Source organism: Propithecus coquereli, unplaced genomic scaffold (genome assembly GCF_000956105.1).
Source record: "Propithecus coquereli isolate 6110/MARCELLA unplaced genomic scaffold, Pcoq_1.0 Scaffold1, whole genome shotgun sequence".
Classification (NCBI taxonomy): Eukaryota; Metazoa; Chordata; class Mammalia; order Primates; family Indriidae; genus Propithecus; species Propithecus coquereli.
Window position 1 is genome coordinate 20,107,775 of NW_012133857.1, and position 21,240 is coordinate 20,129,014.

The 21,240-nt window shown below is 47.5% G+C and overlaps 1 protein-coding gene across 7 annotated transcripts in view; it reads left to right on the top strand.

The window, feature by feature from the left end:
* Positions 1-1,635: 1,635 nt before the first annotated feature.
* Positions 1,636-21,240, top strand: part of FLNB (filamin B, beta) — a 137,606-nt gene continuing 118,001 nt past the window's right edge. For 4 of the 7 annotated variants that reach the window (XM_012665408.1, XM_012665415.1, XM_012665422.1 and 1 more), the window contains exon 1: positions 1,636-2,066. In XM_012665408.1, the coding sequence (XP_012520862.1) occupies positions 1,775-2,066 (292 nt within the window). In that variant the 5' untranslated portion in view covers positions 1,636-1,774. The remainder of the gene's footprint in view (positions 2,067-21,240) is intronic. The other 3 variants (XM_012665438.1, XM_012665446.1, XM_012665430.1) reach the window with 2 other exon arrangements.

Consider the following 21,240-nt stretch of genomic DNA (forward strand, 5'->3'; position numbering starts at 1 on the left):
TAAAAATAGAAAGAAATTAATCAGACAACTAAAAAAATATATATAAAAAAAATTAGCCAGGCATGGTGGCACATGCTTGTAGTCCCAGCTACTAGGGAGGCTGAGGCAGAAGGATCGCTTGAGCCCAGGAGTTTGAGGTTGCTGTGAGCTAAGCTGATGCCATGGCACTCTAGCCCGGAAAAAAAAAAAAAAAGAAACAAGCAAACAAACAAACAAAAAGAATTAGAGGAAGATGTAACTATGGAGAACCAGAAAGATGACAATGTGAGAAAGACTCAGCCTGATGTTGCAGGCTTTCAAGATGGAAGAAGGAGTCAGGAGTCAAGGCACATGGGCAGCTTCTGGAAGCTGGAGAAGGCAAAGAGACAGATTCTTCCCTAGAGTCCCTAGGGAGGAGGGCATCCTACCAATACCTTGATTTTAGCTCAAGGAGACCTGCGTAGGGCATCTAACCCACAGAACTGCAAGATAGGCCGGTCGCATGGCTTACACCTGTAATCTTAGCACTCTGGCAGGAGGATGGCTTGTGTTCAGTTCAAGACCAGCCTGAGCAAGAGTGAGACCCCCTTCTCTACAGAAAATAGAAAAAATTAGCCAGGTGTGGTGGCACATGCCTGTAGTCGCAGCTACTCAGGAGGCTGAGGCAGGAGGATGGTTTGAGCCCAGGAGTTTGAGGTCGCTATGAGCTAGGCTGATGCCACGGTACTCTAGCCCGAGAGACAGAGCAAGACAACAAAAAAAAGAAAAACTGCAAGATAGTAAATTTGTGTTCTTGGAGACAGAGTCATACAGTGGCGTCACAGTAGCTCACTGTAACCTCAAACTGCTGGGCTCAAGAGATCCTTTTGCCTCAGCCTCTCGAGTAGCAGGCACTACAGGCGTGCACGAGTACACCTGGCTAATTTTTCTATTAGTAGTACAGACCAGGTCTTGCTCTTGCTCAGGCTGGTTTTGAACTCCTGACCTCAAGTGATCCTCCCACCTCAGCCTCCCAGAGTGCTAGGATTACAGGTGTGAGCCACTGCACCCCGCCTTTGTGTTCTTTTTAAGACACTAAGTTTTGGTGTTACAGTAGCAATAAGGAAAATAATACGCATAGCAAGCATTTACTGCACATGTTTACTACTACTAAGCTGTTGGCTATGATTGATTTTATACTTTTTTCTCCCATTAGGCTACGAACTTTTTTAGGTTAGGAAATAAATTTGTCTTATCCACCATTGGTTTGCAGGCTCTGAGAAGAATGCCTGGTACACAGGAGCTCAGTACTGACCCATATTGAACCTCATTGAAACTACAGGTGGATGGAGAGCCCCCGACCTGCGGCCCCTCCCCAAGACCCACGCCGCGGTCCCCATCCGTTCTGTCAGCTCCCCGTCTCCGCAGGCCCCCTCACTCTGGCCTGACCCGGCGACTTTCTCCTTCACCAGCCCATGTCCTGCTGGGGTGGGGGACGTGGAGCGCCGGTCCCGGGACGCCGTGGGGCGCAGTGCCCGCTTCGGGCGGCAGGGGGCGAGCGTGGCCCAGGAACTCCCGCGGGAGGGTCGGGACTGGGCGGGTCTTCGGGGCGGGGCAGCTCAGTGCGCAGGCGCGGGGCCAGGCGCCTCGCGCGGCCAGGGGCGGGCGACCGCAGAGCAGCCCCGGCCGCGGCTCGGGTAGCAGCAAGTTCGAAACCCGCTCCTGCTCCCTCTCGGTTCTCGCTCCCCCGGCCCTTGGGCTTCCTAACGCTAGTCCCCGGCAGCTCGTTGCGCATTGCGCTCTCCCCGCCACCAGGATGCCGGTGACCGAGAAGGACCTGGCGGAGGATGCGCCGTGGAAAAAGATCCAGCAGAACACGTTTACACGCTGGTGCAACGAGCACCTCAAGTGCGTGAACAAACGCATCGGGAACCTGCAAACCGACCTGAGCGACGGGCTGAGGCTCATCGCGTTGCTGGAAGTGCTCAGCCAGAAGCGCATGTACCGCAAGTACCACCAGCGTCCCACCTTTCGCCAGATGCAGCTCGAGAACGTGTCTGTGGCGCTCGAGTTCCTGGACCGTGAGAGCATCAAGCTCGTGTCCATCGGTGAGTTCTCTGGCCGGGCCCAGGCGCCGGCTAGTGTACCGTCCCGCCCCCGCGCGTGCGCCCCTGCGTAAGGCGAGGGTTTCCCGCAGCGCACCCGCACCATCGAGGCGAGGGAGAGTTGTCCCCACAGGTGGAGACGTAGGGAACCCAGGCCCCCTCCCCGGTGCCATCCCGTAGGGTGGGACCTGTGTTGGTGTGGTCCCTCCACGCCGTGCACCCCGGCAGTGCGCCTCGGGCTGGCTGTGGGTTGAGGGCTTGGGCTGGAGTCGCAGGAGGAGAGGTGGAAATGTGGCATTTCTCTGCGTGTGGGGCGCCCCTGCGAGAGCCAGGGGACTGGAAAACCTCGTTTGCTGTCCTCGGAGGCGGGGCCCTGGAGTCAAAAGCTCCGCAGAGCGCTCGTCCCGCTGCGCCCAGGCTGGTGCGCCCTGCAGCCGCTGAATGGGCGTTGGCTCGGAGGCCAGGCGGCGAGACCTGGGGAGGAACCGTTCTCTGCGCCTAGTGCTTCCCCGCCCAGGTGGAGGCCGGGACCTGGTCCCCACCCCCGCCGTCGCCGGAATGGGTGTGGGACCCGAGGTTGGATGGGGAGCCGCGGGGGCGTGTCCTTCTCGCTCCCTCTACTCCCAGCTCAGCTCTGGCCAGGCGCCACAGGTTGAGCCCACTCTCTGCCGCCAAAGTTATAGAGATGGTGGTGGCAATAGTAATTGCTGTCTTGTAGGGAGCCCCTCTAGTGCCCTCTGTGTGCCGGCTGCCTTCTGAGTTATCTCGGTCCTTAGACATCCTGCGAGCTGCGGCGTTTAGACCCATTTATGACCCAAATATGACAGAGGGTTAATTGACTTGCCCAAGGACTGCCAAGTAGGCAAGTAGGGTCCCGCTGAGAATTGAAGGAAGTGGGCGACAATTAGACGGAGGCTTTGTTTTTCTCTCCCCATCCTCCCCACACGAGGGTCTTCCTGAAAGGAGGGAGGGAGTTCCTCTCCCACGTCTCTGGGGAGGAAGAATGAGGATGAGGTCTCCGTTATGGTCTGAGGTAGTTGGGGGCTTCCAGAAGGGTCACAAAGTTGCTGAGTGTGTAGGCTATGACAGCTGGCGCAAGGGATTTGTAGCGTGTGTGTGTGCATGTGGACGTGTGTGCATAGAATGTGTGTGTATACACAGTACGTGTGTGTAGTATATGCATATGCAAAGTGAGTTTGTGTGTACATAGCATGAGTATGCAGAGTGTGCATGTATGCAGAGAATGCGTGTGCTCCTACGTTTCGTGTGTGTGTTTCTTGCCCAGGCCTGGATCTGGGGTCTCTTCCTGAGGAGAACCAGGGATTGGCCCAGGCCTGGGTCTTGGTTCTCTTCCTGAGGAAACCAGGTCATTATACTGACCCCAGTGGCAGGAAGAAAGAGAGATGGGTGTGGCTGCTGGGACTTTCTCCAGTGGAAAAGGGATTCCCTCTAGGCTGAGCCTCCCCCTCCCCTCCCCCACACTTGTCCTGGCAGGTAGGGCTGCTTCCTGCTTCCTGGGCCCAGGCAGCTGCTGCCACTCAGCTGACCTCCTAGCAGCGTCCCCCACCCCAGCCAAGGTTGGCTTCCGAGCAGAGAGAATCTGCACGGCATCTGTTTTCTTCTTTTTGGGGTCCACCTCCTATAGTGGGGAGGGAGAACCTCAGAATTCTTCACTTTTCGGAAACCAGCTTCCCCTCTGAGGAATCTCAAGGTCTGGCTGTGCTCAACTTGGATCCATTCTTCTTTGTTTTAAGAATGTGTATTTATGTAATTAACTGAATAAAGAAACTTAAAGTAAACCAGGAATATCCAAATATGACATGAAATGTTTTTAAAACAACAACAACAACAAACCAAAACCGCAGCTCCAGAAACTCCTGGAGTGCCTAACTCCCCACTGTTTACAGAGGCAGCAGCTGCTTGGAGTGCGGCTTCACATCAGTGCTCCGAGCTGTGAGTGCCATTGTAGGCTTTGTCTGGTCCCTTACATTTTTCTCCTTGGTCCTCATGATTTTCATTCCTGAACCCACCCAGGCCTTAATGCCTCCCATTGTGCTGCATTCCAGGGTTAGCTCCCCTTCCCCTGCCGTGCGCCTGTGGGCTGTCGGCAGCTTCTTCCTGTGGACCTCTTCCTACCACAAGTTGCGTTGTTTTATTTTTTTGTTTTCCTTTTTAATGATTTCTTGGATTATATTCCCCAAAGTGACATTCCTGGGTCAAAGGGTGTGACCACATTTATGACTGCTGTCATTGGCTGCCTCCTTGCTCTCCAGAAAGATCTCACAGCAAACAGGTTTTCCAGCCTCTGGAGATCAGATGCAGTCTAGTCAAGTGCAGGCTTCTGTCGGGTAAAGCCTGGGGCCTCTTCCCACTGCTTCGGGGGCTGTTCTGGGGAATGGCCCTTCAAAAAAAAGTCACCTCCAGCTTGGACTTTGGGTTCACATATTCACTGCTTATGTTATGTTGCATCGTGCTGATATTAATATTAACTCCAGTTTGGGGGCTCCCACTAGGTGTTAAATGTGTTCTGCTGATCATCCCATTGTATCCTCCTGGTATTCATCGACTGATAGCAATTACTGCCCTTCCTATTATGATCTGCTTCTGCAAGTCACTGGGAGGGTTAATGGCTTGGCTGTGTCCCAGCCACATGGCAAGTGCTTAGAAAATGGCTGCTATTATTACTGTTGTCATTCTTAATGTTGTTATCCCTATTTCAAGATGGGAAACAGCAGTGAAGTAACTTGTGGAAGTGACCGTAACTAGCGAGTAAATGGTGCCTGGAACCCGGGCCTGCCCAGCTGTTGAATTTGAGTCTTAACTGACTTGCCTTCCAGTTTCAGGGATGAGTCAAATACAGCCTTTCCATCCCCATCAGAGGGTCCCTGTAACACTAGGTTTTGCAAGTACGGGGTGTTGGGGTGGTGGCTGGATACCCACATTCTGAACCTCTAGCCTTGGACAAAACAGGGATGTCAGGACTTCCGTGAGTGACAGGATTAATTCTCTGGGCTGTAATAAGGGCCTCATGAGTTGAGTGGAGTCAGTTCGCCTCTCGTGTTGAATCTGTTGAGGACTGGCTACTCTGTCCTCATTGGTGGGTGTTTTTGTTTTTTTTTTTTAAGATTTCTTGCTACCCAGTGGTTGATGTTTTGCTCCAATATCAGGGAAGGTATCATTGAACGAATACAGGGTTTTGTTTGCTTTGGATAACACCCAACAATATATATCGTGAGAGTCATTTGAATTGCGTACGTGCACCCAGCTCTGAGATACATGCGGTAGTCAGACAGCCGCCAGAGGGCTGTGGCTTTTCTGTCTAGAATTCACTGAAAGACAACCCTGGCTATTTATGCATAGTGGTGGTTCATTGTAAGGTGGGCCCATCCTAGGCTCCATCCAAAAGTTGAAAATTTTCTGAAGTTTCTTGTTACATTCTGGGCGGTTCATAGTGAGGCCTCAGCATATTTAATTCCAATTGTTTGCCAGGAGTGCTGGCAGTTTTATTTACTTGTTTTTCCAGAAACCTTTTTGACACTGGGCAACCCAGCAAACTGGGAGAAAAAGGGGGTCTCCTAGCCCAAGAATGACAATCAAGGCTGCCTGGAAGTTTTGGTAGTGTGTTTTGGTTTGGTCTTTTAGAGAAAGGAATTCTTCCCCTTTTTGAGGATGCAGTCTCTGACCCTAATGTTTACTTACCTGCACCAGGCCAGTGCCAGAGCAGGAGGAATGTGTGTTCCCAAGACTTTGGGTCACTGGGCAGGGTTTCCAGGGTGGTGGGTCAGCACTCCACTCGGCCCTTTTCCTTCCTCTCCCTTTTGTCCCGCTACCAGCAAAATAATTTACACGTAACCCTAAGTTCTACTCTTTCCTGAACTGCCTAGCAAATGCCAGTGTCTTTTGGGCCAGAAAGAGTGCTTAAAAAGTAGCAAAGTGGCAGGCTTTGTGAGAATTAACAAGTTCTTGGCCATTTGCAACAAGGTAGCACATTAGTGTGAGATGTATCTTGTGTAGTAGTTAAGAGTAGGGATTCTTGGTTCAAATCCCATCTGCCACCAAGTAGCTGTTAAGAAACTTCTGTGCTTTGGTTTCCTTATCGCTAAAATGGGGATAATAACTACCTCCTTAAAAGGTTGTTATAAAGATTAAACAAATTAATATTTTTTAAAGTGCTTGGAACAGTTCATGGTACATAGTAAGTGCTATGTGAGTGCTTGTTAACTAAATGAGGTAGTGTCTAATACTGTTCTTAAAAGTTGTGCTGGAGAGGTTTGCATGCTGAAAGGGCATTTAAAATCAGCACCACAGGGGAGACCAGCTTGGTTGACTAATGTTTATCCTACTTGCTAAAATATGGTTATGGACTGCCTAGAGGATGTCCCCTCCTTGGAAGGGGATGACCCCTGGTACGCTATGGCTGCTTCTGGGGCCCATTCACACCAGCTTTGTTTCCAAGCTGGACAGGGAGCTTCAGGCGGCTGGTCATTCCAACCTCCCACCCCGTTCAGGAATCTCTGGGCCAAATCACTTCCAGATGGTGGCTGGGCCCCAGCGGAGCTCCTCCAGCAACAGTGGAGCCAGCATGCCAGTCAGCAGCCGCCTTCGTTCTTGGAGAGTCTGTGCTGAAGGAGGGCTTTGATTTGGAGCCAAATTAAGTCTCTCGGGTCCTGGTTTTGCACTGTGAAGCGGGTGTCATGGAGTGGGCTGCTGGCTTAATTGAGGATGGCTGCCCTGTTCCTTGGTGCTGCAGATTCCTGGAGCCTTTAGGTCCTGTCTCCTATGGCCCAGGTACCAGTCACCCTGCTTTACCTACAAACAGCCTCCAGGTCAGCACAGCCTAGGCTATAGGAGACACAGCCTAGTGATTCAGGGCCTGGGTCTGAAGCTAGAATGCCTGGATTCTAATCCCCACTCTGTCCCCTACCAGCTGTGCACCTCTGCTCCGCTGCCTTAAGCTTTTTGGAGCCTCTGTTTCCCCTCTGTAAAATGGAGGAGCATAATAGTTCCTATCTTAGAGTTGCTGGAGGCATTATATTTGATTAGGTTAAATTATAGCACAATGCTGGCATCATCCCTGTTAATGTCATTGTGCTTTTAAACCTGGGTCCAGGACTTTGTCTTGTCTTCCGTCTGTTCTCTGGCCAGTCTGGATGTTTTTGGAGTCCTATTGCTGTCACCTGGTGTGTTAGCTGTTCCCTTCCCCCCAGCTTGGAACGTCTGACGCAGGTGTCTCCCAAGATCCTTTCTTTCTTCCTTTCCTCATTCCACAAATATATGAAAGGCCAAATCTGAACCAGGCCCTGTGCCAGGTGGTAGGACCACAGGAATAATGAGAGTTTTGTCCCTCGCTTGCCTCACACGCTGCTCAGTGGGGAGAAGAGACAGATAACGAGAGAGTACCGTACAGAGGAAGGCTTCTCAAACTTTCAGGCACGTACAAGTCACCGGGACTTTGTTAACAATGCAGATCTGATTCAGTGGGGCTGGGGCGAAGGCTGAGATTCTACATTTCCAGTCAGCTTCCAGATGCTGCTATCTGCGGACCCCACTGTGAGTAGCAAGGGTCTCGATGCCAAGCCCTCTGAAGAGGAGGAGCACCTGCCCCCAGGCTGGGGTGAGCAATCTGGAGGGCTCCCTTGAGGAAGGGACCTTTAAGCTGAGACCTCAAGCTTGACTAGAATTAGGCGGGTGAACAGACATTTAGCTAGGTGAGCACAGGAATTGAAGAGTGTCAGGTTGGAGGTGGAGTGCTCAGGTCAGAGGGGCAGTGGAGAAGTAGGCAGTGCTGGCTCACAAAGGGTTTTTGAGGCTGTAGATTGCCTATCAGGTGTCCTCCTTGAGCTTAGAGTAGGATGGTGAACCCTGCTGAAATAGATCATCTAGCTTGGGGTGGGGTGTCTCTCAAATGTTACTCCAGTAACTCCTATCAATGAAAAGTTTTGTATGTGCGCCTTCCTCATATATGTATATTTATAGACTATATACATATATTAATACCACTATCCATCTGTATGTTAAATATTAGTAAATCTTTGTTTCTTTTTAGATAACAAATCCAAATGTAAGATCTGGTTTTTTCTGGCTCTAATGGATTATTTTGTATGCTCTTGGGGTGCATGTGCCCCATTTGGAGGCCCATGAGGGCTTGTGTTTCTGTATTTAGTTTGTTTTCCATATGCTATTATTCTGCATTAAATTTCTTTTTTCTTTTTTTGACACAGAGTCTCACTCTGTTGCCCAGGCTAGAGTGCCGTAGCATCAGCCTAGCTCACAGCAACCTCAAACTCCTGGGCTCAAACAATCCTTCTGCCTCAGCCTCCCAAGTAGCTGGGACTACAGGCATGTGCTGCCATGCCCGGCTAATTTTTCTATATATATTTTTAGTTGTGCAGCTAATTTCTTTCTATTTTTTTAGTAGAGATGGGGTCTCACTCTTGCTCAGGCTGGTCTCGAACTCCTGAGCTCAAATGATGTGCCCACTTCAGCCTTCCAGAGGGCTAGGATTATAGGCCCCAGCTAGAGGGCAGTGGTGTCATCATAGCTCACAGCAACCTCAAACTCCTGGGCTCAAGAGATCCTCCTGCCTCAGCCTCCCGAGTAGCTGGGATTCAGGCTCATGCCACAATGCCTGGCTAATTTTTCTATTTTTTGTAGAGACAGGGTCTCACTCTTGTTCAAGCTGCTCTCAAACTCCTGACCTCAAGTGATCCTCCTGCCTCTGCTTCCCAGAGTGCCGGGATTATAGACATGAGCCACCGTGCCCAGCCCCATTTTTGATTATCTTAATTGAGAAGCCAGATCTGTAATTATAACCACTTCCTCCAACCATAGGTTTAACTAAATGAATAAATCCTGTGGAATGAACCATTTCAATCTAAATGGGTGCTATTTCCTGCTTTTATAATGATTACAATTGCCTTTCATGACATTCTTCTAGAAACCATCTTACATTGCTGTTGTAAATCTAGTTCTTCATTAAATGAGCTCAATAATCACTAAATTGGCTCAGGTTATTGTATAATAAACAACAGTGCCTTCTTCTTCAGGGTGTTGGGAAGCAGTCTTGTATTTTTAAGGTACCTAGCTCACTTTTTGTGGGAAACTGAGTCCATGTACTAGGGAGAGAGCTTCTTGGGAGATGATCAGGAAACCAAATGGTTGTCTTTATGAGTTAGTAAGTGAGAGTAGATATACATGGAATAAAGGGTGGAACTACTGGGTATTTTAGTCATGCCCACTTAGTATCTGGATTTCTTTTGCAGGGGTGAGGGGCAAGAAAAATACTGAGCTATACATGAAACTACTGACTTTCTTCTAAGAGCCTTATAGCAGTTGCCTTAAATTAGTTCATTTCATAAATTATAGATGGTTGTCATAACTCTTCTACAAACTGTTTAGTTATAAAAATAATTTAATGAGATTTTACTTATGCACATTGTCTCATCACAAAATTTACCAAAGAACAGTTTTGGCCAGTCCTCATGTAGTAGAATGTCTTTGGCCAAGATTTTCTTGTACTATAAGCAAGAAGCAGTTTGGTTTTTCACTTGGTCGGGACTGCCTGCAAGACTAGTTATTTTGACAGAGTGTCTGACTTCCTCTCTTCCCCCATTATCAAAACCTGGCTTTTCTAAGCAGCACACATAGAAAGCTTGGCAAGGAGGACACTTGTCCTCCTCCTCCATAATCCTTGGCTGTTCTAGGTGCCAAGAATGCATACTGATGATGCTGGCTGTATACCGAACGTTGAGGTGTGCACATTCGTCGTGTAATACAATGTATATAATATCTAGTATTGCTCATGGTTGCTGTGTGCTGAGCATTGTCCCGGGTGCCTTACCTTTATTGCTTGTAATCCTCATTACAAACCCTGCAAAGCTAGTGGCTTTTTATTTATTTCCGTTTTACAGATGAGAAAACTGAGGCTCCAATCTGCCTCACTCCACGTGTCAGGCATCATGCCTGCATACATCATGCTGTATTTTCATGTCAAAGTTGAGTTCAGCATTTTGTAAAGTAAAACAGATATAGTGTAGTGAGAGGGGTTGAGTGAGAGTGTTTCTACTGCTTTGGATTTTTGTTTATTTTGCTTGAAACTTTACTCATTTAAGCTTGATTAATGTGAAATTGAAATTTCCTTTTACAGAACAAAACTTTTTGGGGCCCATTTGCCTTACCTTTCCAACACCATGGAGCTTTGAGTGGAGCCTTTTTTGCAGTTTCTGGAGACTTTTCTCTAGTTCTTTCCTTGTCTTACTTTGGTTCCCAGGGGCAGGGATGTCACTGCAGGTCTGGATAGTAAGGACCAGCTACAGGTTGCTTTGGGGGGGAGTTGGGCAGGGCTTTCTTTGTGAGGCCTGCAAGCCAGAGGTGAGGAAGGAGGTGCCCCTGGAATTCCTCCCGGCTGTGGTCCTGCATCCTGTGGGGCAGGTGTGTGTGTGTAGTGGGGGGAGGAGTTGTTGTTGAGAGTCAGCTATGCCAGGAGATCCTTGGTAACAGTGGACATTGGCACAGCTGTGCCCTGTCAGAAATGACCTCACCCACATCCTTTCCTTCTGTTACCTTTAAACATTAACCCATAGGAGGGTGTGCTGAGTTGTGCTTGCTGGTGAGCTGAGCAACTGAACCCTGCTTTTCAGGCCTGGCAGCCAGGCTTTATCAGTCCATCCGCCCTGGCACAAGTGGGCAACTTGCTTCTAATCCAAGCAAGTGCCTTTTCTGCTCATCTTCAGGCAGCCTCATGGGCAGGCCTCTTGCTGTGTACCATGGCATGAAGGTCTGTTTGCCAGAGCCGAACTTGTGTTCCCCTAGGGCTTCCCCCTACTGAGAGAGAAAGCTGGTCTGTCCTGCCCATTCAGTGCTCAGCCTCCCAGCCATAGCAGGGCTGGCTTGTTGCAAGGTCTGGGTGTTAACACAACACTCCTGTTCTCCCTCTCTGAAGGCCCTTTATGCTGGTCTGAATTCCTTTTCTCATGGAGATCTGAAAGCTCTTTTGACTAAATGGGTCACCTTTCTGGGTATTTTCATAAGGCTGGTCAGCTTTTGCCATGCCAGTCAACTTTTCTGGAATTTCCTTTCAGATATCAAGGCAACCAAAGGGGTTGGAGTTATTTGGAACACAGGGTGGAATTTTGGCATTCGAGCTATAGGGAAACGGGTGGGGATTTGTGGCAGGCGCTATGTAAATGTGCTACGGCCCATAAATTCAGACTTTAAGATGAAAAAAGACAGCAGCAGTCGTCTTTCCTTCCACAGACAGACGGACCGGTGTTACTCTCCTCTTTGTGCTGAGTGTGTCTGATGGAGAAGCGGGCCTCCCATGGGTAGGGCAGGAAAGAAAGGTTTCTTGGTGGCTAAAATCAGATTCCTGGATCTTCCCTGTATCCCCCCCAAGAAAATAATCAAGTTCTTATCATGCCGGTACTGTGCTTCTTGTGTGAATCACCCCGATTTCCCTGCACCTCCGTGAAGTGTTTATCAGACCCCAGGGAAACAAGAATGACTTGGCTGCCACAGCCTGTGGGGGAGCACTGGCTGGGCCTGGTGCTTCTTGCCCAAGAACAAAGTGATTGTTTCCTGGTGGGGGATGGGGGAGGTAAAGCAGGCCAGAGGCAGGGGACCAGGCCCTGCTTCCCAGGGGACCAGAGCTGCTGAGGCCTCTGGGCTGAGACCCTAAAAGGCCTTTGTGACTTGGTGGTTCTTTCAGCTGAACCCACAGTCCTGGGTTCTGTTTACGAGATTCCTTCTCAGAAGAGGCAGAGGTGTGTGCTGGACAGGGGCTCCTCAGTGGACCTCCCAGCCATCCTGGGCAAAATCCAGACAGTATTCTGAGTGGAGGCCCCTTGGCAGATCTTGGCTTGAAAGCACCTGGGCAGTGGCTGGTCACGTTCCTTCTCTCCACTGAAGGAGGTGAGCTGCCACCTGGGGACGCCTCTGCTGTCAGGGTGTCCTTTATAGGAAGTGATCCCAGTGTCATGTTACACTTCCTGCATCTCTTACCGTAATTGTCTCTCCTGTTCCCTTTTCTTTTTTATTTTTGAAGGTGGGGGAGTGAGAGGATGGGGGTTCAATTTCCTTTTTTTTTTTTTTGAAACGGAATCTCACTCTGTTACCCTGGGTGGAGTGCCATGGCTTCAGCCTAACTCACTGCAACCTCAAACTCCTGGGCTCAAGCGATCCTCCTGCCTCAGTCTCCCGAGTAGCTGCAACTACAGGTGCTCACCACTGCACCCATTTTTCTATTTTTAGTAGAGACGGGGTCTCACTCTTGCTCCGGCTGGTCTTGAACTCCTGAGCTCAAGCGATCCTTCCACCTTGACCTCCCAGAATGCTAGGATTACAGGTGTGAGCTACTGTGCCTGGCCTCTCCTGTTCCTTTCCTTGGCACTCATTTGACATCCATGGGAAGTCACACACTCAAGATTGGAGGGCATGAGCCCTCGTCTGGGCACCCACAGCCTTCTTACTGAGCTGTGTTGGTCTCCTAACTTGCCTGTCTTATTTTCCCATGGATCATCACTGCGCCAGGGGCAGGGGCTTGTGTCTCTTGTTCACCTCTGTGTCTCTGACTTTGGTACTTACTAGAAATTTAATAAATAGGCTGGGCGCAGTGGCTCTCGCCTGTAATCCTAGCACTCTGGGAGGCTGAGGCGGGAGGATCACTTAAAGTCAGGAGTTCAAGACCAGCTTGGACAAGAGCAAGACCCCATCTCTACTAAAAATAGAAAGAAATTAGCCAGGCGTGGTGGCACATGGCTGTAGTCCCAGCTACTTGGGAGGCTGAGGCAGGAGGTTTGCTTGAGCCCAAGAATTTGAGGTTGCTGTGAGCTAGGCTGATGACACGGCACTCTACCCAGGGGGAGACAGAGTAAGACTCTGTCTCAAAAAAAAAAAAGAAAAGAAATTTAATAAATAACTTATCAATTAAATAGTCTCTAGTGTAATGCGTTGACTATTAAGTCTGGAACATTGCAATGTACTTGCTTTCTGAAAATGCAAAACAGTGGCCCTTTGGAAGCTATAGTCAAATAGACAGCTGGGTCTGAGGTCCCAGTAGAACGTTGTTTTTGCAACTGTGACGCTGAACATAAAAGAACTCGGCACTTCATATTCATTCCCTGACCATCCGTGATTTGCTTCACTTGTTAGAGAACAAGGCCTTTTTTCTACTGTCGTAATCATATTAATATTAATAGTTTCATTAGTAATAGTGAATATATATTAAGTACTAGGCACTGTGATAAATGCCTGTCAGTAATAGCTAAATGAAACCTGATTGCAAGTCTGAGCTGTAGTTATCGTAATCCCTGTTTCACAGATGAGGAAATGAGGCATGCCCAGATTGGCCACTTCAGTCTGTGGCTGACCCTTCCACAAACCCTCGGCTGAGATTTTAATCCTCCTATCTTACTGCTTTCCCGAAGGAAAGCCATCAGCTCAACATGTCTCTTAAATTTACTTCTAATAGGTTTTTTAGACATTAAAAAGTTACGTTTGTATGGCTCATGCCTGTGATCCTAGCACCTTGGGAGGCGAAAGCAGGAGGATCGCCTGGGCTTGGGAGTTGAAGACCAGCAACGTAGTGAGAGCCCGTTTCTACTCAAAATAGAAAAATTAGCCGGGCATGGTGTCACACGCCTATAATCCCAGCTACTCGGGAGGCTGAGGCAGGAGCATCACTTGGGCCTGGGAGTTTGAGGCTGCAGTGAGCTATGATGACGCCACTGTACTCCAGCCTGGATGACGCAGTGAGACTCTGTCTCTGAAAAAAAAAAAGTTACATTTGTAGTTCTAACTCTTTGCAAAAAATTGCAAAAACACAAAGAGAAAGCACATCACCTGTGAAGAATTTTAACAAATCTTTTTCTACTTTTAGGGAATTTTGCTTACAGCTGCCTTTTGATCAGAATAGGGAAGAGGGAGATTCATTTTCTTAGGAAAAAAGAGACTGTGGCCTGGAAATGTTTTATGAAATCATTTTGGTCATACTGATAGTTATAACAAGATTCATCCTTTAGTTATTGCTGAGCTTCAGCCAGCGTTAAAATTAGAGGTTTTACTTGAGTCTCATTATGGTTTGAAGTCTCCCTTGGTCCAGAAGTATGTTTTGGTCAACCGTGGAGTGGGGGTGTTCGAGCCACTTTCTGTCTCTTAAAAGTTTTTAGGACCAACTTTTATTGGCACTGCCAGGGTCTCTTAATAATAGTTATTATGTTCGGTAACTAATGGGACCTTGTCTCATGGTTAGCCTGGCACAGAAACTCATTTAACTTTTAGTTGCCCAGCTCCATTAGCAGTTTAAGTATGGTTCATCCTTGCCTGTCTGAGAACTTTTAGAAGTCTTAAAATTATATGCATCCCTAAGGTCTTCATGGTATTGGTTTCTTGGAGGCACCGTTTTCTCCACAGCCCTCGGGACACCATGGAGCCATTCTGTCTCAGCCTTGTTTGAGGAGAAGGAGAAAGAATGGAAACCACTTCTGGATACAGATTGAGCCACTTCGTAGTCCTTAAGAGTATGGGTCAGATAGACCCTGCCACTTACCAGCTGGGAGACCTGGAGCAAGTTGCTTGACCTCTCTGAGGTTCAGTGTCCCAGGCTATAGCAGTGCCCCACCTTCCTGGTGTTGTCCAGGATTGAATGATGCAGTCCCCATAGAGCACTTGGCCCAGTACTTGGAGGATAAGTACTTGGAGGAATGGTGGTCACCATGGTCCTCCACCTCCCTTCTCACTCCTCTCTCTTCTCCCTCCTCCCAATTCCTGGACCTGTGTTGGTCCCCGCAGACTGGAGGAAGAAGCGAGTTAGCTAGGGTAGGGTTAGGTGGTTGGGAATACACCCAGAAATTGGTCAAAGATGCCTCATTACCTGAAAGACTTTTCAGAAGAAGAGGTGACCTGGGTTTTTAAATTACTGTCAAGTAAGAACCATGGGCCAGTGGCATATTCTGGTCTTCTGACCAAGCTTCCTTTAAGGAAGAAAGAAAACAGGTGCCAGCTATTCTTGATGGCTAGCTGCCTCCACTTTCCTTCTTGCCCTGTTTGGATAATCACTATATATATATTTTATATATAATATATATCTTATATTTTTATATATATAATATGTATCTTATATTTTATATATATTATATATCTTATATCTTTTTTTATCTACCTCCTTCTTTTCTTCCCCTGTTTTTTCTTTCTTTAATCCTTTCTTTTAGTCTCTTGGAATGCCCTTCCCTCCATTTCTTTCTTTCCTGTTTTTTTGTTTTTGTTTTTTGCCTTTCCCAGACCACCCTCTGGAAGGACGCTCCTGTGGAAGTGGCTGGAAGCAGCTGTAACTTCCTGTTCCTGTGTTTGCTCCTGTGTCTGAGTCTTGGCTCTGCTCCTTTCTAGTTGGCCAACCCCAGGAAGCTGCTTCCCTCCAGGAGCCTGTATCCCATCTGCAAAATGTGATAATGTTAGAAAATGTCCTGCCTTACCGAGTGCTGAGGTATAGAAGAGAATGTGCATCTAAAGCTCTTTGGCACTGAGCCTGGCTTGTAGTAAGTGCTCAGTACATGAGAGCTGCTGAGATTATATTGTTAGCCTCAGCATTATTGCTACAGGGCCCCACAACTCCCACTCACCTTTGGAAAAATAAGTCTTCATTTTAATGCCATGGGTGGCTCCTGTTTTTCTTTTCAGGGCTTAGTGGAGCAGGAAGAAGAAGGTGGGGCTGGGAAGACACCTGGGGATCTTCCAGCGTTGATCCCTGCTGAGGCTGGGGCTGTGCTGACTGCCTTGTGTGCTTTCAGTCTGGAGTGAAGTGGGGGCTGTACCAGCTGCTTGCACCCCCAGAGTCTGACTCATCCCTGCCCTGGCCCTGGGCACTGCTTTCTCTGGCCCTTTGACATCTGGGATCATGGTGGGGCTGCCTGTGCCACCTGCCAAGATTTTTGCTGCCCTGGGTGTAGCCTTAAACTCCAGCACTATCCAACCTCATGTCTTGGAGCTGGTGACAATATTTTTACAGTAGTTAGTGCTTGGAAACTGGACTTCTGGATTATACCCTGTACAAACAGCATCTAGGTTGCAGGGCTGGGTGACCAGAGGAGGCTGGCAACAGTGAATTCTGTGGCTCCTGAGACCAGAATGGATGTGGGAGGTTGAGGGGACAGCATTCTCAGTTCTCTTCAGGAGTGTGACAGTTTCTGCCCTGCCAGGCAGAGGGACCTGTCTGTGTCTTGCATGAACCACCTGCTTACCCAGTTGCCCCTCGGACACAAGCTGCCTGCTGTTTCCATGGTTGGGCCAGATTTCCAATACTTCAGTGTTACTGAGCGTCATTTTTAGGCCATCTCTTGTGGGGATAGGGAACGCCCAACACCTTTCCCCAAGGTAGAACTTGTGTGGGTTTTACTTGAATAGTGACTAATACGGATCTTTCTTTACATTTTAATGATGGGAAGGTATTAGCCAACCCAGGTACTTTTTCCATATGACAGGGCAAAAATTTAAAACACTTGCACAATGGCTTTTGTTTCTCCAGCTATTAAAGCTGACCATAAGTTAGCTGTTATCAGTAAGATTAGCAGGTGTTAGTTAGTCCACTCCCCTTCCAGGGACCCTTTTCTGGTTTTGGGAAAGGTCCAGGGCACGCTGGATTTGGCAAGATTGCAGGTCCCAGGCAGATGGCAGGACTCAGGGACTGGCTGTTATTCCTGGGCCTACTTCCACCATCCCTGGGCCCCCTTCCTGAACCTTTCTCCCCCATCTATAAAATGGGAGAACTGGACTAGGTCTGTGTTTCCTAAACTTCAGTCATTCGTAAGGGAACTACTTTTACTGTTTTACCATATCCCATGGCTGTCTCTATTGCATTTTTCACTTAATATTATTTTCCCCTGCAATTGACTCACTTTTAAAACAAATGTATTTGAAAAGGAGACTTTGTGTCACTATCATAATGGAAAAACAGTGTCACTAGGTAAATGGAAGGTAACCATAAATAAACCCAAAACAGTTATTAAATTCCAGCCAGCACCATTGCCTGTTCTCAGTGTGAGGCCTACTCTCTTCTGGTTAACAGGGGAAATTAGCGAGAGATGTTGAAGGTAACCTAGCACCACACTGAGCCTTTCTCTTTGCCCTGCTCAGAAGGATTGAGAAAGAAATGGAAGGAGAATAACATCTCTCTGCAATGCAAAGTGACTGAGTGTGACCAAGAGCTCAGAGTAGTAATGTATAGATGCTTTGTTGAAATAGTGGTGCAGCCTTCAACATGTGCCAGGGGTCTACAGGGGCTAGGAGTGTAGAAGGAATTGGGACTTATTACTGACCTTGGGTGCTTGTGGTCCAGTAGGGGAGAGGTGGGCATGGGTGTAGATAGAATGTAAATTAAGAGCAGAGCAGGCTATAGGAATTTAACAGGAAAACCACAGGACTAAGTTCTATAATGTGTGTAGGGATCTATGAATAAGAGTTGCTTAGAAAATGTTTTTCTTTTTAATTTCAATGTTATGTGAAATGTACAATAAACCTATGTCAGTCCAGAATGATTCCAGAGAAACTGTAAATATATTAAAGTTGTGTCATTGTTTATTGTTTTTATGGTGTTATGATGATGATCCATCTTAACCCTTTATGTAGTGGTGACTACGTTTTTTCCCTAAAAGCTGATTTGAGTTTTGGGTTCTCTTGGAGTCCGTGTCAGTTGTAAATGGATAAGATGATACAAGATGGCCTGATTTACTCTTAGCAACACTCATTTTCCTCCTCAGATTAGCATGTCCCGTAGTTTGTACAAAGCAAGATATATACCAACGTCGGACCTCTGAAATACATGCCTCATACTGTTAATCTCCAGGAATGAATAGTGTTCTTTGAGATAATGGGATATGAGTCTGAATCATCTGATTTTCTGTTTATCTGGTAGCGTAGGGCCCCCTTTCTTCTCTGGGGTCTCTGGGAGAAGGAAAATCTTGGTTAAGAATGAGGACTTGGGAGTCTGGGGCCGAATCTGGGGTTTTCTGTGTGAGTTGTATGCCTGCTCTGAGGCCTCAGTGCTCACTGCTCTCATCCGTAAATTGGGAATAATCATAGCTTCTACTTGAAAGAGTGGGTGTGCAGGTTTAATGAGTGAAATAGTAGAGTGATTGACACATGGGAGTAGTCAGGAAGTGCTAATGGGTAATCCCACACTTCCCTAATTGAAAGGGTCAGGTTTATAGTACTCTAGGCTGATAGTGAGCAGGGCGAAGGGGATGTCAGGTCTGGAGTGCGGTTGAGTCATGCTGACGGTGTCAGGACATTCGGAAGGGATATCGGGTTTGGGACAAGCGGTGCTATGATCCCAAAGACACTGTGTATGGATTGAATCAGGATAGTTTCAAGGAGGGAGGTTGGGCAATTAGAATCCTTTCAGCTGCAAAAACTGGCTCACATGGAAGGAAATTGATGGGCTCCTGTCAGCAAGCCCAGAGAGAGAGCAGGTTATGGGCTTTAGGGTGCTAGTAGCTCGGCGACATCATCAAGAACCCAAGTTCTTTGGGTCTCTGCCCTGTTGATTTTGTTAATCCTAAAGCTGGTTTTCCTGTGGTTTTCCATAGGAGAGAGTTCCTGTGAGGTTGAAAGACAATTTCTGGGAGTTCTTAAGAGCAGGACGAACTCTCCCAGGAGACTCCAGCAACCCTGTCCTTAGGTCTCACTGGCCCAAATTGGATCACATGGCCATTTTTGAACCAGTACCTGGCATGGGGGATGGATTACCCTCAGACCAATCAGGCTTTCCCAGAGCTGGAGGTAGAGGTGCTTCCCTGCAGCCCACAGGTTGTGTCGGGGAGGGCTGGATGCAGACTCCTGTCTGGGAGGAAAGGCAAAGGGGGCTGGATGCTGGTGGCTCTGTTTCAGGAAATGGTATCAGAAAAGGGGAACAGAAGGACTTGGGGGCCAGGAGGAATGCGATGGGGCAAAGGCTGTGCCTTACTCTGCAGGCTTCCTTGTCCATTTCTCTGCCTGCCCAATCCCTTTGTTCTACACCCAGGGCCACGCCCACAGCCTCCTCTTGTTGCGTTGGGATTCCTGCCTCCTTCTTCCCAGAAGACCCCTTGTCTGTGCTGATTAATTTAGGAATCTTAACTGATGTCAATTGCATATCATTTTTATGCCATTTATCTTTTTCCTAGTTAGGGGTAATGCTTTTTTTTGCATAAAAATGGGAAAGTTAATTTAGAAAAAGGGGGAAAAAATTGCCTGTAGTCTTACTGCCCAGAGATAACAAAGGAATTGTTAACATTCCCCTTCAGTTTTCTCTACACGTATCTCTATAACACATTTTATAAACAGCTCAGGAGCCAGACTGGCTATAGTTTGATACTCCCTCACTTGGTGGTAATTTTTGTCATTAAGTATCATTTGAAACATGATTTTTAAATAACAGCCCCATCATAAAGGGTATATCCTTCTAAAATAAATTGTGTCATTGTAAATGGAATACAGGGCGATAAAAATGAATACACTAAAACTCTGATTAGTTTGGGTTCTCCTGAGAGCAGGGCCGGATATAAGGACCTGCACCCAAGTACAGGTGGTTTATTTTGATCTCAGGAAGCAGGAGGGAGAGATCAGTGAGACAGGGAAGGAGGAGAAACCAGTATTAGGATGAATTATCAAGGTTGCTGCTGTGGGCAGCAGGGGCTCAGTTCTCCCAGAACCCCCTGAGAAGTGTATAGATACCCCTAGAACTGTCCACCTGGGGAAGGACAGGAAGCTGGAGATACACCAGCACCTGTTCCCCAGTGATGGAGGCATTAATTCCCTTGAACTTCCAGGCTTGGTGCCCATGCATCTAGGCTCTGCTGGGGCAAAATGGAAAAAGAAAAGCATGCTCTCGGGTTGGCACGTGGTCCTGGGAAGGTATCTGAGCTGGCACAAAACTGTCCACCACCGCTGTGGCTGAAATCCCATATGGGCTAAGGGGCTGGATGCAGCCGCAGAGGCATCTCCAAGTCTATCCCCTTGGATTAATTTTACCAATATAATGGGGAGCAGAAAAAGAAATCACAGAGATACACATATGTATGATACTGTTTATATAAAGTTTTACATATGTAAAAAATACAGATATGTTCATGGGAGTGATCATCGCTAAACTTTTGGATAATGGTTGCTGGAGGTAGGGGGAGGGGGACACAGTCATGAAGGGGTGTGCGGGGGCTTTCAACTCTTTGTAGCATTTTATTTCATCAGTCACGTGGTAGTTTTATTATTCCACCCCACCCTCCTTTTCTGTGTCTTTGTCTGGAATATTTCCCTTATAAAAAGTGTATCATTTTAATGGTGGTACAATACGTTACTCAGCATGACCAGGAGGAGGGAAAAAATACCTTATGTTTATTATTTTGTTTGTTTTAAAGACAAGTTTGGGCCCAGCTTATAAGAAAGAATACAGACCATCCTCAAGGTGTCAGGATGCTATTAAGACAAAAGGCATTCATGCTTAGCAGGATTCCTTCCTCCCACCCCCCAAGTATGTTGAAACACCTGAGGTAATCACCTTAGAATGCGAGGCCCCTCCTGTTGCTTGTGAACATGGCAGGCTTGGGTTTCTCAAAGACAGAGAGCTTCAGAAGTTTGCCTCTGGGAGCTTCCAGTCAATAGCTTTTTGTCTAAGCAAGGGAGATACTTCTCATGAAATATCTCAAGGGACTGCTGAAATATTTGCATTGTCTCTAAAAGTAGGTCACAGTCCAGAGTATGGGATGGTTCAACAGTGGAATGAGTGTTGGGGGAGAGCTGCATCTTAAGAACACCTTTGCATTGTGGCCAAGTTCAGGCTGGTCCATTTTCTGGTTTGGTGGTCCCCATCTAGTGGGCTGTGGTCTGGAATCCCAGGCACCTGAATATATGAGCTCAGAAGTGTTTAATTTTTCAAAAATTGCTTTATTGAGGTATAATTGACTACAATAAATGATACATTTTAAAGTATACAGTTTGACAAGTTTATACACACACACACATGTATATACATATACTCACCCATAGGGAAACCATCACCATAATCAAGACAGCAAACATATCTGTCAAGTCCCCATAATTTCCCTGTGTCTTTTTTTTTTGTGATTGACACATGGGAGTAGTCAGGAAGTGCTAATGGGTAATCCCACACTTTCCTAATTGAAAGGGTCAGGTTTATAGTACTCTAGGCTGATAG